Source organism: Numenius arquata, chromosome 1 (genome assembly GCF_964106895.1).
Source record: "Numenius arquata chromosome 1, bNumArq3.hap1.1, whole genome shotgun sequence".
Taxonomy (NCBI): domain Eukaryota; kingdom Metazoa; phylum Chordata; class Aves; order Charadriiformes; family Scolopacidae; genus Numenius; species Numenius arquata.
Window position 1 is genome coordinate 140,148,914 of NC_133576.1, and position 16,003 is coordinate 140,164,916.

General features: G+C 51.6%; 2 protein-coding genes across 3 annotated transcripts; one reads left to right on the plus strand and one right to left on the minus strand.

Moving 5' to 3' along the window:
• Positions 1-924: 924 nt before the first annotated feature.
• Positions 925-11,078, plus strand: MRPL48 (mitochondrial ribosomal protein L48). 2 transcript variants are annotated; one of them, XM_074150924.1, is made up of 8 exons: positions 925-1,159; positions 2,813-2,865; positions 3,185-3,222; positions 4,192-4,277; positions 5,026-5,198; positions 7,595-7,697; positions 9,063-9,152; positions 10,845-11,078. In XM_074150924.1, the coding sequence occupies exons 1-8, from the start codon at positions 1,139-1,141 to the stop codon at positions 10,917-10,919; spliced, it is 639 nt and encodes a 212-aa protein (XP_074007025.1). In that variant the 5' UTR covers positions 925-1,138; the 3' UTR covers positions 10,920-11,078. The 2 variants fall into 2 exon arrangements, with proteins under 2 accessions (XP_074007025.1, XP_074007034.1); XM_074150933.1 differs by having other exon boundaries at positions 937-1,159; positions 7,573-7,697; positions 10,845-11,069.
• Positions 11,079-15,210: 4,132 nt separating this feature from the next.
• On the minus strand, positions 15,211-15,486 carry COA4 (cytochrome c oxidase assembly factor 4 homolog). Its single transcript, XM_074158523.1, has one exon. The coding sequence runs from the start codon at positions 15,484-15,486 to the stop codon at positions 15,211-15,213; it is 276 nt and encodes a 91-aa protein (XP_074014624.1).
• Between the last annotated feature and the right edge of the window lie 517 nt (positions 15,487-16,003).

The window sequence follows — 16,003 nt, forward strand, 5'->3', positions numbered from 1 at the left end:
TAGAGGGCACAGTGCCACGCAGCACCCGTCTCTTCCCACCCTGGTCTCCCAGGCAGACCCCCTTGCCCACCCCCACTCCCACTGGGAAACACACACTGCAAATCACGGAGGTCCCTGTCAGTCCATCCTTCCTACAGTCTTCCCACCTAAAATGCTTTAGGGAAGTGCCTCCAGACAGCGGCTAGGATCAAAGCGCTTGCAGTAAGGCAGGATTCACTCTGTCTTCAAAAGGAGCAGCTGGCTGCTGAAAGAAGAGTTTGTTTTTGCTTCCCCCACAAGCCAAAAGCACGCCTGCCGTGGGGCATGAACACCTCGTGCTGACACAGTCCTTCATATTCAAGGCCTATGGCGGCCTGCCAGCGTGGACACAGCCGACCCTGGACCATTACCTGGCTGTTGACTACAGTGTAAGGTTCAACCCTGCCCCTGCAACCGCAAAAAAAAAATACCTTTCAACTGCTTGTGCCAGGTGGCAGGGCCAAACCAGGCAGGTTTAGTATCAAATCCTCTGGCCCTGCTTCAGGCCTACACGTCCTCACACCCCACAGGCCCACTGGGGCCTGTCTCCAGGCTGGAGCAGGGGCCTGCTGAGCCCCCGCTGGGTCACTGCTTCGATTCCCACAGCCAGCAGGGATAACGTGCGCTGACTGAGGGCTCAGGAACGCAGATCACCCCGCCCTAAAGAACGCTGGACTCCAGGCCGCCCACCCTGCCCTCCATCCACGCTCCCCCCTCACAGCCCTCCGGCGCCGCGCTGACATGGCCGCCACAGGGCGGGGGCCGGACAGGCCACACTCAAGATGGCCACCGCGCCGGGCTGGGGCAGGGCTTCACAGACGGCCGTTGCAAGCTGGCCACACTCAACATGGCCGCCGCGCCGCACCTCGATGGACGTGGCGGAAGGCCAATCAGCGTGCGAGAAGCAGGCAGGGGGGCGGGCCGCGACCACCTGGGCGCAGGGTTGGGTGGCCGCCATTACTGCCCCCCCCCTCGGACCCTGGGCTCTCCTTCAGGGGAGCGGGCCCCTGCCAGCACCTGAGGGGGTTTGTCCAAAAATCGCCGTTGTCCCCCAGCGTGCGGGACGCGGGGAGGGAGGGACGCTTTGAGCGACGGACGTGGCTCCCTCTCAGGCGCCGCGATGAGCGCGGCGCTGCCGAAGGTACCGGCGGGCCGCGACCGGCGGTGGGGGACTCCGGGCCCGGTACTAGGGCGTGAGGGGACGCACACACACACAAACCCGGCCCCGGGGGAGGGAAGGTGAAGGGCGGGCCTGGGAATCGGGCATGGGAGGGACAGGCCCAGCCCTTGTGCTAGGGAGTCTGGAGGGGGTCAGGCCCTACCCAGACGTAGGATTAGAACGCGGAGGAGGGGTATGTGTCTCTTGGGGGGGGGCACAGGCCTGATAGAGGGAACGTGCGCTGGCAGCCCAGAAAGCCCCCGGCATCCTGGGCTGCATCCCCAGCAGCGTGGCCAGCAGGGCGAGGGGGGGATTCTGCCCCTCTGCTCCGCTGTGGGGAGACACCCCCCCAGTGCTGCCTCCAGCTCTGGGGCCTCAGCACTGGAGAGACATGGACCTGTTGGAGCAGGGCCAGAGGAGGCCACGGAGATGCTGGGAGGGCTGGAGCCCCTCTGCTGGGAGGACAGGCTGAGAGAGTTGGGGGGGTTCAGCCTGGAGAAGAGAAGGCTCCGGGGAGACCTTCATGCCCCTTCCAGTCCCTCAAGGAGGGGGCTCCAGGAAAGCTGGGGAGGGACTCTTGATGAGGGAGAGGAGCCATAGGACAAGGAGGGACGTTTTTTAAACTGAAAGAGGGGAGATGGAGATGAGATGTGGGGAGGAACTTCTTTTCTGTGAGGGTGGTGAGAGCCTGGCCCAGGTTGCCCCGAGAAGCTGTGGCTGCCCCATCCCTGCAGGTGTTCAAGGCCGGGTTGGAGGGGGGCTTTGAGCAACCTGGTCTGGTGGGAGGTGTCGCTGCCCATGGCAGGGGGTTGGACCTGGATGATCTTTAAGGTCCCTTCCAGTCTAAACCATTCTATGACCCTGCGTCCTGCATCGCCTTCCCTGCTGTACGTGGGGCAGCGACCCCCACACATCCCTCCTCAGGCACCCAGGGATCACCTTAGTGACACTGGGACTGTTACAGCCCCTGTCCTCAGGGACTGGTGGATCCCTGGTCCTCCCTGTTCCTCTGGTCACTCTTTTGTGGACATTAGTAATTATTCCCCCACCCCAGCTGACATAGCGCAGCTCATGCTTGCTAGGGTTGTGGGGACAATAAAGCTCTTTGCTTGATGCTGCCTTGGTGATGGATGAGATGTGTTTCCCTCTGTCCATGTAGAGCTGGAACAAGCACAAGGGTTGTTCATGTGGCTGTTGTAACCCGGACGCAGTGCGGGATCACAGAATGGTTAGAGTTGGAAAGGACCTTAAAGATCATCCAGTCCCACCCCCTGCCATGGGCAGGGACACCTCCCACCAGACCAGGTGGCTCAAAGCCCCCTCCAACCTGGCCTTGAACCCCTCCAGGGATGGGGCAGCCACAGCTTCTCTGGGCAACCTGTAAACAAGGATCTTGAAGCAAAGCGAGGGGGCGCAGGAAAAGTTGTCATCTTCCTCCTCCTTCATCCATTTCCCCTGTGTTGCGGAGGCATTCTGGGGAGTGACAGTGGCTGGAGGCTGTGGAGAGACTGTGTTATTGATATGTTCAAAGGGTCTCGGGTGTTGTTTTGATTGCTGTATTCTGGCAAGCAGTGGTGAAAACTCACTGATTATCTGTTGTGCTGTTTGCATTTTGACCATGTTGGCTCATTGCAGGTGCTGTGTTTGAAGAAGGGAATGTTGCTAAAGCAGGCGTTTGCGCTCAGCGGGTGAGTGGTCTGAAATCAAACCCAGTAAGTAAAATACAGTATAAGGCAGTAAAACCACTCAGTCACTTCTACTGACAGCGTCAGAAAAAGTACTTTTTGCCAAGGAAAGTCTTTTAATTGGGGGGGGGAAGACTTCCAGCTGATGTCTGGGAGATGAAAGGGCTGTAGGATGTGAAGAGCAAGTCTCTTTGTTAATGGGATGTATCTGTCTCTGAGGGACTTGGGGTGTGAGCCTTTGCTCAAGGAGATTGGCCAGGTATGTTGTGTTTCCACAGGTGGGTGAAATCAGAGCTTTTAACGATTATCTTGTTTCCTACAGAGCAGTCACGCTCAGAGAAAGCCGTCTGTGTGCTGCAGGTAAGGCCTCTTATTAATCCAATATAAGACAAAACTTCATTTACCCCAAATAAATATTACATGTTTCAGCATTTTTGTCTCCTTTTTTTATTTTTTTTTTAGCAATTTTGGGGCTGGTTAAAGAACCTGAGCAGGTGCTCTTCCACTTCCGTATCTTTTTCTAACCTTTTCTTCTGTTTCCCTGTTCGTGGCGAAGCAGGTGCTCTTAGTCGTGATATTACACTGTGGAGTGACACCAGCCAGATGCCATTTGCTATATTAATGTCCAGGAACCGACTTATACCCCTGTGAGAACCCACTTTAACGTTTATTGAGCTGGTGGAGTCCGCTATCACAATTTAAAATAGAATTTGATTTTGACGTGGAGGCAAAGTGTAACCGAGCGGCTTAGATCCTTGGTGTTCAGTTGCTCTTTGCTGTTCTGCGCTTTGTTTATTAAAATGAGGGTTATTGAGGGTTTCATTTTACCCCGGAGAAGGAAGTATAAATAAAAGCTGATACCGTTTTGATTTGGCTTCCTAGCACACGAATATTTGAACAGGGCTGGATTTAAAATTAAGTGGGGCTCTGATCCATCACAGTAGCATCACTGCTGTCGCATAAGAGGAGGCAGATGTAACATTTCATCAGCATCCTCACCGTTCACTGGTGTTGACGAGCCTTTTTTTTTTTTTTTTTTTTTTATATTTGCCTGAGAATTCACCTGGGAAATGAGTCAGTTTTAATCTCTTCCTCCCTTATTTGTTGCTCACCGTAACCAGCTGTGAATTGTAACAGGATTGCTGTGATGCACGGGCTGCCTGCGTGGGGCAGAGATTGGCCAATGCCAGTCTTCTGTCAAAGAACCGAGGACAAATTCTTGCCCCCAGCGTGGATTTTGGGCTGTCGGAGCACACCCGTGTATATCTGTTAAAAGAAGGGCTGTCTGCCGTTCAGCTGGAAACTTGTTTGCTCTGCTTTGATTTTAAGGTGTTGCACTCGTGAGTTGCCACAGACACTACAAAGCCCGTCCTACGCACGGTATTGGGAGGTTTAAATACCTGCTCCCGAAGGAGGTAGGCAAAAGAACTCCCTTACTGTGCTTGCTTTCAGCTGACCCATCTTTTCACAGTCTGATTTAAATGGTATTATTAATTCCATGGCTGATCAATCATTAAAAAGGAATAATGCAATTGTTTACTGCTACTTCTTTTGGTAAAGAGCGTTAGGTCGCCTGAAGTACCTGCTCACGGCACTGAACAAATCCTTTTGTCTGGTATGTTCTTATTTAATGAGTAGTTTGGGGAGGGAGGAATCTCTTCCTGATGCTGAATTTAACACCTCAGCTTCAAACCATTGCAGAATATTGTGAGCAGGTCGTATTTGCGTTTAAACTTTTTACATTCCCTGAAATTTGGAAAGACGACAGTTTTTGTGGAAGGAGGGAACAATAACTCATCTAGACAGCTGCCTCGAAGGCAGGAGCTGAAATAAAACCCAGTTTGTTTTCTACTCCTGGGTTTCTTCTGGAAGGAATTAATCACGGTATGCACGTGGTTTTTTTCAGTGTGACTCGTGTGGTGCTGCCATCCAAGAACTGAACTGCTCAACTCGAGAACATCTGTTGAGATAACGTCATCCCAGTTTCGTAGTGGGGGGAAAGTGAGCGCAGATGGGCTGTGATATGTTCGACGTAGTTCAGCAAACTTTTGTTAGACTACCTTAGTGTGGGAAAAGGTTAATGTGTGTTTTTTTTTATTTCCAGCTTTGTTCAAAACAGATATGCTTTCTATCTTTTCTTTTTTTTTTAAAAAAAAAATACAGGCTCCAAAGAAGAAGAAGGATAAAGTACAGATGAAAGAGATAAATCCTGGGACCGAATATGAGTATGGAGATATCAACATCCAGATGACTTCCTACGATATGTGTCTCGTGGAGCATTTTGCTCAGTACGTGCATAAACTCTGCAACCGACTCTCCATTAAAGTGAACGAAAGGTACGAGGAACGCGGCTCCGTGTTTGTCGTCCCTTGCCATCGCGTTGCGTTGGGCCACCTGAGGCTGACAGGGGATGATGCTTTGCAGACGAGGGCACGATCTGATCTCGCTGATAGATTCTCACACGTAAATCCAAATCTTCTGTCATCTGCCTGGTGGTTTCTCTTCCTGTGCCTGTTTGGATGCTTTATTCCTATAAGTAAGACTGAAATGGAGTTGTTCAGGCAATGACTGAACAGATCTCAAGGGGAAAAAAAAAAAATAGCTGTTACTTTTTGTTCCTTTGAGAAGGCGGCTTAAGCCTGTGGGTGCTGAGCCCGGGAATGTGGGTTTAAGTATTGCTGACTCTTGCTGCTGTTTTTTCTGTACAGTGTTTCATCCAGGCTCTGTGCGTATTTTGTGCAATAAGCAAGCAATACTGATTATACAAACTAGAATGAGCTTGTGAAACCCCTGAAGCTTGTGGGAGAGCTACCTGCTGCTTTAGTTTAGTAGTAGAGGAAGCTTTGGTTGCACCTCCAAAGCAGGTGAACCCCTCATAATGGTTTTGCTGGTTTTAATCATAGAATTATAGCATTGCCTAAGTTGGAAGGGACCTTTAAGATCATCTAGTCCAACCATCAGCCTAACTCTGATTTAAAAAAAAAAACCAAAAAAACCAACCAACAAAAAACATCAAAAACATCACTAAACCATGTCTCTAAGCACTATGTCAGCCCGTTTTTTGAATCCCTCCAGGGATGGTGCCTCAACCACTTCCCTGGGCAGCCCATTCCAAGGCTTAATGACCCTTTCCATGTAAGAATTGTTCCTAATATCCAATCTGAACCTCCCCTGGCGCAACTTGAGGCCGTTTCCTCTTGTCCCATCGCCTGTTCCTTGGGAGAAGAGACCGACCCCCCCCTGGCTACACCCTCCTTTCAGGGAGCTGGAGAGAGCGAGAAGGTCTCCCCTCAGCCTCCTTTTCTCCAGGCTGAACACCCCCAGCTCCCTCAGCCGCTCCTCACAAGACTTGTGCTCCAGACCCCTCACCAGCTCCGTTGCCCTTCTCTGGACACGCTCCAGCCCCTCAATGTCTTTTTTGTGGTGAGGGGCCCAAAACTGGACCCAGCCCTGGAGGTGGGGCCTCACCAGTGCCCAGTACAGGGGGACAATCACCTCCTGAGTCCTACTCACCATGCTGTAATGAGTCTGAGGAACGTGATACAGCTCCTTGGTGCCTGCAGTCACTGGGAGAAGCACTGTGTTCCTGTAAGGAAGTAAAAACTTTTACTGTTGATGATCTGAAATGTGTATCTTTAACTGTACCTCTGAATATAAACACTGGTTCCTGCACATGCCGATTAAACCTACCAAAAATCGTTTTCTTTAAGTTCATCCACTTTGCTGAACTGTCGGCTGTGGATCTGGAATCATAGAATGGTTAGAGTTGGAAGGGACCTTAAAGATCATGGAGTTCCAACCCCCCTGCCATGGGCAGGGACACCTCCACTAGAGCAGGTTGCTCAAAGCCCCATCCAGCCTGGCCTTAAACACTTCCAGGGACGGGGCAGCCACAATTTCTCCAGGCAACCCGTGCCCACAGATCGGTAGTCTCTCTGTGATGTCTTTTGCACCAAACAGTGCTGAAAAATGGTGACACGTCGGGGACTTAGGGGTGTTTGTTTTGAGCAGGATCCCCGGCGATGCTAAAAATGTACAATTTTGTGAGCCGCAACGTGCTGGGAAGCATTCCCAGAGAAATCCCGCAGCCTAAGACTATTGATGGCATTTTCAGTGTGAAGCGTTAGTACTTTGTGTCACGCTTGTGCCCTCTGAGGTTGGACTTGGTGTGCAGAGTTTCAGAAATGTACAGAAAGAAACAATTTGCCCTTTAAGAGGCAAAATTTGTAGGGTAAAACGTGGGCAGTAGGACGTAGCCTGTAGTTACAAATGGAGGTGGGGAGGCTGAGGTCTCTGGAGACCAGAGAATCCGATCCAGTGCTTCATCGTTCTCCTGTTAAATTCAGTGGTGAAAAGAATGTCTTTAGAGTGGTGAGTTGCAGCAGTGGTTTTTCAGCTCTGTCCCCAAGGAACAGATTACAGAAGTCAGAACTGTTGCTTCAAAGCTCTCCTTCAACTATAAAAAAGTTAAAAGTTCTCTTCTTGGGCTGGCGTTTGTAGCTGAAACAGGTTTTTGCTGGCAGTAGTGCTGCAAGCTTCTCCCTTATCTCTTTCCAGTAAAACACCCGGCTCCTGCCAGGGCTTGATTTGCAAGATACATTGTTTGCATAATTAATTCCTCATGCAAAGTTAATCTCTTTCCACATTCTCTGCTGCTGGAGGTTGATTCATTCCTGTAAAGTAGCGTAAATCTATCCTCCCTGTCCTAAGCACTGACCTGTGGTTCCTGCAGCTACGCGATGCCCACCAAAACCAACGAAGTGATGTTCTTGGAAGAGCGAGGATCCAAAATGCAGCTGGATGCGGTCCTTACCACCCATCAGAGGGTTGTCCAGGTACGAGCTGGTGTTTGCTGATAGCTCATGTGCAGCACGTCCTATCTCAGGCTCTCAAAACCCCGTAACAATTGGAGTTAAGTCCTTTGAACAAATGAAAGGTGTAATTTGGGCATAAATTGAAGCACAAAGAAGACTAATTACAGAATCACATAATCACAGAATGATCTGGGGTTGGAAGGGACCTCTGGAGATCATCCAGTCCAACCCCCTGCCAGAGCAGGTCCACCCAGAGCAGGTTGCACAGGAACGTGTCCAGGTGGGGTTTGAATGTCTCCAGAGAAGGAGACTCCACCACCTCTCTGGGCAGCCTCTTCCAGGGCTCTGCCACCCTCACAGGAAAGAAGTTCCTTCTCATGTTTAGGTGGAACTTCTTATGTTCAAGTTTGTGTCCATTTCTTAGGAATTTCTTCTTAGGAAGAAGATTCTTTACTGTAAGGGTAGTGAAGCACTGGAACAGGTTGCCCAGGGAAGTTGTGGCTGCCCCATCCCTGGAAGTGTTTAAGGCCAGGCTGGATGGGGCTTTGAGCAACCTGCTCTAGTGGAGGTGTCCCTGCCCATGGCAGGGGGGTTGGAACTGGATGATCTTTAAGGTCCCTTCCAACTCTAACCATTCTATGATTCTGTGATTCTATGATTTCCTCTTGTCCTGTCCCTGGGCACCACTGAAAAAAGACTGGCCCCATCCTCCTGACACCCTCCCTTTAAGTATTTATAGGTGTTGATCAGATCCCCCCCTCAGTCTTCTCTTCTCCAGACTAAAAAGACCCAGGTCCCTCAGCCTTTCCTCGTTAAGAGAGATGCTCCAGGCCCCTCAGCATCTTTGTGGTCCTCTGCTGTACCCTCTCCAGCAGTTCCCTGTCCTTCTGGAACTGGGGAGCCCAGAACTGGTCCCAGTGCTCCAGGTGTGGCCTCCCCAGGGCAGAGCAGAGGCGGAGGATGACCTCCCTCCACCTGCTGGTCACACTCTTCCTGATGAACCCTAATTAGGGTTCTTCCAAAGGTTACTTGCAAAGTAGAAGCGGAAGAGGGGTTCCTGGATTCTGTATATCAGCCAGAGGATTTATTTATCTATTTTATGTGGAATACTTGATACAAGGGGTTAGAAAAGTCATGTTTAAGCCTCTGTAGGTGCAGGAGACTGCAGGCAGGGAGGGGAAGCACAATATTCATAGAGAAGAGCCAAAAGGAGAGGTTTTGGCCGTGCTGTGAGACGTGCGTGTGAAGCAGAGAGCGCTTCTCTGATGAAGTGGTTGATTGCCACGGGCTCATCCTGAAATGGACTCTCTTTCTGTGCCATTAGTGTAACGAGGCCGTTCTGTATGGCGTGTTCCGCTCCTCCGGCGTTTTTATTTGTTCTTTCAGATCAGCGGTTTGAGTGCAACGTTTGCTCCGATACTCCTGGAAATTATTCAGAGTAGTCAGCCCGAAGGGGTCCATCTGTTAGTGAAAGAGGTATGTTTAATTTTACCAATTCCTTTGCATTTATTTAGGAAGCAGGTGTGATGTGTGACTTTGAATTTGCTTTGAAAATACAGACCTGGTCCTGCGACTACTGTCTGCTCTAAATTTATGGATATCCAGGATCTCCCAGAACCAGGCTGTGTCTTGGTCTATGAAAATCCATTCTCTCTAATTATTGATGAATGTTTCATTTCCCATTTACCCTCCTATAATTAGTACCAGAGAAGGTACCTTCGTAGCCAAGCCTGTAGATCTGTAGAAGATGGCAGGTTACAAGTTTCCTTCAGCAGCGTTTCACTGCCTCTTAACCGGGAATCGCCAGGAATTCCATGGAGCAGTCGGTAGCAAAGCTGGGGCACTGGGAACCCAAATGCTGTGCCCTGTTTTGGTGGAATTTCCTCTGGGAAGGGTTGAGCTTGTTTTCTGCGTAAAGGCCCAACGATTTTCTCAGCGCTGAGGACTTCAGGACAGAACTCCACTCGCTGGTAGAACGGGCATAAGGAGATATTTAAACTTCTATTGTTTTACATTCAGACAAAACAGTCCCAGGAAGCCCTATTTATTCAGGGGCTTTTTGTGCCTTGAAAAGGCAGGCAAAGGAAGGTAAACTCAAATACGAAAACGCAGTTGGCTTCTTAAGTGGCCTTTGAAGACTGTTTAGTTATCTCCAGCTCTGCAAAACCAGAAGGAATACAGGGGAAGGTCTCTTGAGTCCGATAATCTTCTCTGCTTTTGGTCACGGTCCCCTCTCTGCCTTAGGGCTGCCATTTCTTTCTTTTTTTTTAAAAAAATTTTGGCTGATGGCTTTGTCTCCGGAGGGAGAACGGTGACATTGTGCCATTTGCAAAGTCATTGCAGTCTGATGCAGGAATCCCAGGAGGTGGGGGGACCCAAACTGGCTTCACAAGGCTGGCAGTGGCAGAAGAAAGATGAAAGCTTTGAGATGCTCTTGCAAAGTTCTGGAGAAAGTGGCAGGTCTCCTTAAGAAAATAGATGCTACGGTGATGGGAAGTGGCAGAGTTGGAGGTGTCCAGTTGACTTCCTGAGCACAATGTCACGGGCTGCCCAGAGAGGTGGTGGAGTCTCCGTCTCTAGAGACATTCAAACCCTGCCTGGACAAGTTCCTGTGCAACCTGCTCTAGGGGGACCTGCTTTGGCAGGAGGGTTGGACTAAATGATCTCCAGAGGTCCCTTCCAACCCCGTATCATTCTGTGATTCTGTGAATGTCACTGCTTGCTCTTCCAAAAGCAGTTACCCACGTGAGGTGGAGCCTACAAGGCCAAATTTTAAAGCCCGTGGGGTGACCAAGTGTGTCCGTGGCTCCATGCTTGCTTGATGCCAGAATCATATAGACTCCTCTAGGTTGGAGGGGACCTTTAAGGTCAAGCTTTCCGCCCTCTGTGCTTTGCCCCCAGCAGCTGCTCCTCTTGGAGGCTGGATATAAGAGAGGAGGCTTAAAAGCTCTGCCATCAGCTTCCAGGTCCAGCTGCCTGTGAGATCGTGGCATCAGGTGACTTTCCACCAGGGGTTTTCCCCCCTCAGGGTTCAGTGGACATTTAACCCTTTGGTTTTTCCACTCCTAATTGATTTTCTTTGGGAGAGAGTTTGTCTTCCTCTGGATTTCAAAAAATACTCAAGAGGTGATTCTGATTTGCTTGGGTTTTCTTGTTTTTCCCTCACAGCACACAGAAGCTGATTTCAAGAGCCGATTAAAGTCTCGACCGGAACTCGAAGAGCTGCTGGCGCAGATGAACTGAGATGAAGAACGACTTGGTTTCTCCTCCTTGGCTGCTCAGGCCTCCAGGAGGCGACTCCGCGAGCGCCGTGATGATAATTTACTGAATTGGAAGAAATTCCCACTGTTGTCAAGCAGCTTGTCTTAATAAAGACAAATACGTGTGATTTGTACACCGAGTGAAGGGGGTTATGAAGTGCGGCTTCTCTCAGTTCTGACACCTCTTTTTCTTTTTTCCTTTATGTTTTACTCTTGGTATAGAAGGATTTCTGCGAGTTTTAGTCTGCAGAAATCTCTGCAAGTGACTGACGCTATATTACAGAATCACAGAAGGGCTAGAAGGGACCTCTGGAGATCATCTAGTCCAACCCCCTGCCAGAGCAGGTCCACCCAGAGCAGGTTGCACAGGAACGTGTCCAGGTGGGGTTTGAATGTCTCCAGAGAAGGAGACTCCCCCACCTCTCTGGGCAGCCTCTTCCAGGGCTCTGCCACCCTCAAAGCGAAGAAGTTCCTCCTCATGTTGAGATGAAACTTATGTTCAAGTTTGTGCCCGTTTCCTCTTGTCCTGTCCCTGGGCACCACTGGAAAAAGACTGGCCCCTTCCTCCTGACACCCACCCTTTAAGTATTTATAGGTGTTGATCAGATCCCCCCTCAGCCTTCTCTTCTCCTGAATAAAGAGAAAGAAGACTCTTTCTCATAAGAAAGAAGTTCTAGGTCCCTTAGCATCTTTGTAGCCCTTTGCTGTACCCTCTCCAGCAGTTCCCTGTTCTTCTGGAACTGGGGAGCCCAGAACTGGTCCCAGTGCTCCAGGTGGGACCTCCCCAGGGCAGAGCAGAGGGGGAGGATGACCTCCCTCCACCTGCTGGTCACACTCTTCCTGATGCCCCCCCAGATGCCATTGGCCTTCTTGGCCACAAGGGCACATTGCTGGCTCATGGTCATGCTGTTGTCCACCAGGACTCCCAGGTATTTCTCCTCAGAGCTGCTCTCCAGCAGGTCACCCCCAACCTGTCCTGGTGCAGGGGGTTATTCCTCCCCAGGTGCAGCACCCTACACTTGCCTTTGTTGAAGTTCTTCACGTTCCTCTCTGCCCAACTCTCCATCCTGTCCAGGTCTCGCTGGATGGCGGCACAGCCTTCTGCTGTGTCAGCCACCCCTCCCAGTTTTGTATCACACACATAGCATGTTGGAACCACGCTTAAGCCCTGGTTTGATGGATGTTAAGGGGAGGTTCTATTCCTGCCCCAAAACTGGTTGGTTTGGGGTTTTATTCCCCTTTTTTCTAAGCCCCAGCTCTTTAAAAGAGGGGAAAAAAACTCATTATCGCTGTCCCTCAAACTGGGACTGCTGGATATTTGCTCCTGGTCCCACGCCGGTTGTCATTTTTGGCTGGCAGCACCCAAACCCAGCCCCTCGGCACCCCCAGCACCCACATCCCTGGGAAACAGCCTGGAAAATTCCACCCCCGCCCCCAGCAAAAGCCACGTGCGCCCTTCCCTTTTCCAGCCCCCCAAAAAGGTTTTTTATTTTCTTTTTTATAGCTTTTTTTCCTAGGAGGTGGTGTCCGGTGGAGCATCCCTCCTCATGAGACACCTTCTTTCCCCGCCATCCTTAGTGCTCTTGGGGGTTCCCAGGAGATAAATCCCCACACCCCCCCACCTTGGTGGGACACGAGGTTATCACTGCTGGGAAAAAGCTCTGGGATGGTGCAGGGAAGGACACGGAGTGGAAATCCACAGCGGGGTCCTTCCACCCAGCTTGGGGACCGGGAATGCAGATGACACCAAGCTAGGTGGGAGTGTTGATCTGCTTGAGGGTCGGCAGGCTCTACAGAGGGACCTGGACAGGTTGGATCAATGGGCCAAGACCAATGGGATGAGGTTTAATAAGGCCAAGTGCCGGGTCCTGCATGGAGCATGTCCAGAGGAGAGCCACGAAGCTTGTGAGGGGTCTAGAGAACAAGTCATATGAGGAGACGCTGAGGGAACTGGGACTGTTTAGTTTGAGGAAGAGGAGGCTGAGGGGAGACCTCATCCCTCTCTATAACTACTTGAAAGGACATTGTAGAGAGGTTGGTGCTGGTCTCTTTTCACAAGCAAATAGCGATAGAACAAGAGAGAATGGCTTCAAGCTGCAACAGGGTAGGTTTAGACTGGACATCAGGAAGAAATTCTTCACAGAAAGAGCGGTCAGACACTGGAACGGGCTGCCCAGGGAGGGGGTTGAGTCACCATCCCTGGATGTGTTTAAGAGCCGTTTAGATGTGGTGTTGGGGGATATGGTGTAGGGAAGAATTTTGTAGAGTAGGGTAGATGGTTGGACTCGATGATCCCAAGGGTCTTTTCCAACCTGGATGATTCTATGTTTAGTTTGGAGAAGAGGAGGCTGAGGGCGACCTCATTGCCCTCTGCAACTACCTGAAAGGAGGGTGTAGAGAGGTGGGTGGTGGCCTCTTCTCCCAAGGGAATAATGACAGGACCAGAGGAAATGGTCTGAAGTTGGGGCAGGGGAGGTTTAGATTAGATATTAGGAAGAATTACTTTACTGAGAGGGTGGTCAGGCACTGGAACAGCCTGCACGGGGAGGTGGTGGAGTCGCCATCCCTGGAGGTATTTAAGAAACGTGTAGATGTGGCACTTCAGGGCATGGTCTAGTGCCTGAGATTCATAGATAGATTCATAGATTGGTCCAGGCCAGAAGGGACCTCCAAAGGTCATCTAGTCCGACCTCCCCGCAGTCAGCAGGGACACCCCCAACTAAAGGAGGTTGCCCAGGGCCTTGTGGAGCTTCACCTTGAATATCTCAAGGGAAGGGGCCTCAACCACCTCCCTGGGCAACCTGTTCCAGTGTTCCACCACCCTCAGAGTAAAGAACTTTTTCCTAATATCCAATCTAAATCTCCCCTTCTCCAACTTAAAACCATTTCCCCTCGTCCTGTCACTGCAGGCCTTTGGAAACAGACCCTCCCCAGCCTTCCTGTAGGCCCCCCTCAGGTACTGGAAGGCCGCTGTGAGGTCTCCCCGGAGCCTCCTCTTCTCCAGGCTGAACAACCCCAGCTCCCTCAGCCTGTCCTCACAGCAGAGGTGCTCCAGCCCCCTGATCATTTTGGTGGCCCTCCTCTGGACCCGCTTGTCCTGGGTTGAGAGACACAGGACTAACTTTTCTTCTAACGCTGGGGAAAATTACACTTTTAGAAGACTCTAGTGTCTGAATTTGTGAAAATATTTACTTTACAGCCAGCCAGGCTCTGTGGGATTCAAGGTTTTAGTGTTTTCGAGCCTTGCCAGGTGCAGGGATGAGGAGGAGCGAGGCCTGGGCATTTGACCCAGGCTGGCCAACAGGAGTATTTCATACCAGGAACGTCACATCCAATATAAATTAGAAAAGTTTGCTGCGTAGCGGGCTCTCTCCCTGATGGCGACGGGTCCAGACAACTCCTTGCCCCGGTGCCAGAGCCTTGAGGCCTTCCCTTCCTCCTGAAGCCATTGCGCTCCCAGTGTCTGATACTCGTTATCCGCTGCTGGGAGCGCACAGCTTCCTACTGATATAGATGGCTGAGTATAATTCCTGTATATCTTATATCAGTATTGGGATTAATACTGGTTCTTTAGTATTATTGTTAATTATTTAGTCTTAGTCTATTAAATCTATTTATACTTCAACCCTTGTGTTTTCTTTGTGTTCCCCGATTCCCCTTTCCGGGTGGGGAGGGGTCATCGGGTGATAGAATAATTGTCTAACGACAATAGATTGTTATGGGTTCTCTCAAACCGTAACACCGCTCCATCAGGTCCATGTCCTTTCTATATTGAGGGCTCCAGACCTGCAGACCTCCAGATTGTTGGGTTGCGTCTGGTTGTGGGTGGGTGTGGGGTCGTGGGTGTTTGTTTTGTGTGGGTTTTGGTTTTGGTGTGGTTTTTGGGTTTTTTTTGGTCTTTTTGCGGTTGGACTCGATGATCTCAAAGGTCCCTTCCAACCAAGAAGATTCTGCAATTCTGTGAATGCTCCCGGTTTGGGACATTTTGGGGCCGGAAATCCCCATCTCACCCCACAATTGTCCCCACTGAGCCCCCAGTTAACGACGGTGGCGCAGATGGAGACGAGGATTTTGACCAGGAAAAACAACGCCACCGGATTTAATTTCCCAACAACGTCGCGTGGATTTACCACCCCACGGAATAAAAAAAAAAAACAAACAAAAAACCAAAAAAAACCACAAAAAGGGGCCAAACGGTGCAGCCGCCCCATTCCTGGGGTGCCGATGGTGGGCTGGCCGGGAGCGAGGGGGGGGAGGATGTTCCCGGTGTGCTTTCAGTCCCCGGTGGGTGCGGGCTGGGCTTGGTGGGAGCCGGACGCCCGTGGCGGTTCCTGGGGCCGCTGCCGCCGGGCCATACATTCCCCGAAAGCCCGGACTTGGGGTTGGCAGTGCCGCCAGTCCTGCCGCGCCGCCATGCACTCCTGCAGCTCCCGGTGCTGCGCCCCGCAACCCGTCCGTGAGATCATGGCGTCCAACGGGTCCTCCTCATCCTCATCTTCCTCCTTCTCCGACAACGACTGACGCTTCCAGGCATGTCCGGGCCTCTCCATCGCCGAGCCGGGCTGGAGCAGGGCGGCAGGGAGTCAGGGCGCTGCCTTCCCCCTCCAGAGCCCTGTGTGGGTCACGGTCTCCTTTTTTGGGGGCACCCCCCAAGGGTTGCCCAGTGCCCCCCCTATACATCCATGGGTGCTCATCACCCTCTGCAGCCCCCTCCCACGGCACTGTGGGTGCCCCCACATGCTCCATGCACCCCCAGGAGAAGCTCAGCACACACACCCCTCATGTAAGTCCCCCACCCATGGGTGCCCAGAACCCCCCCATGCGCCCTACCCCCACCCATGGGTGCCCAGAACCCCCCCATGTGCCTTAGCCCCACCCATGGGGGTCCACCACCCCCATGCACCTTACCCCCACCCATGGGTGCTCAGAACCCCCCCACGCACCTTACCCCCACCCATGGGTGCCCAGAACCCCCCCACGCACCTTACCCCCACCCATGGGTGCCCAGAACCCCCCCATGCGCCCTACCCACACCCATGGGTGCCCACCACCCCCATGCACCCTCCC

What these genes read in the sequence shown, in the direction of transcription:
- MRPL48 (XM_074150924.1), top strand. Translation starts at nt 1,139, where the DNA reads ATGAGCGCGGCGCTGCCGAAG. An exon ending in TCCATTAAAGTGAACGAAAG is followed by an intron (nt 5,199 to 7,594) that starts GTACGAGGAACG and finishes TGGTTCCTGCAG; the next exon opens with CTACGCGATGCCCACCAAAA. An exon ending in CCCATCAGAGGGTTGTCCAG is followed by an intron (nt 7,698 to 9,062) that starts GTACGAGCTGGT and finishes TTGTTCTTTCAG; the next exon opens with ATCAGCGGTTTGAGTGCAAC.
- COA4 (XM_074158523.1), bottom strand. Translation starts at nt 15,486, where the DNA reads ATGGAGAGGCCCGGACATGCCTGGAAGCGTCAGTCGTTGTCGGAGAAG.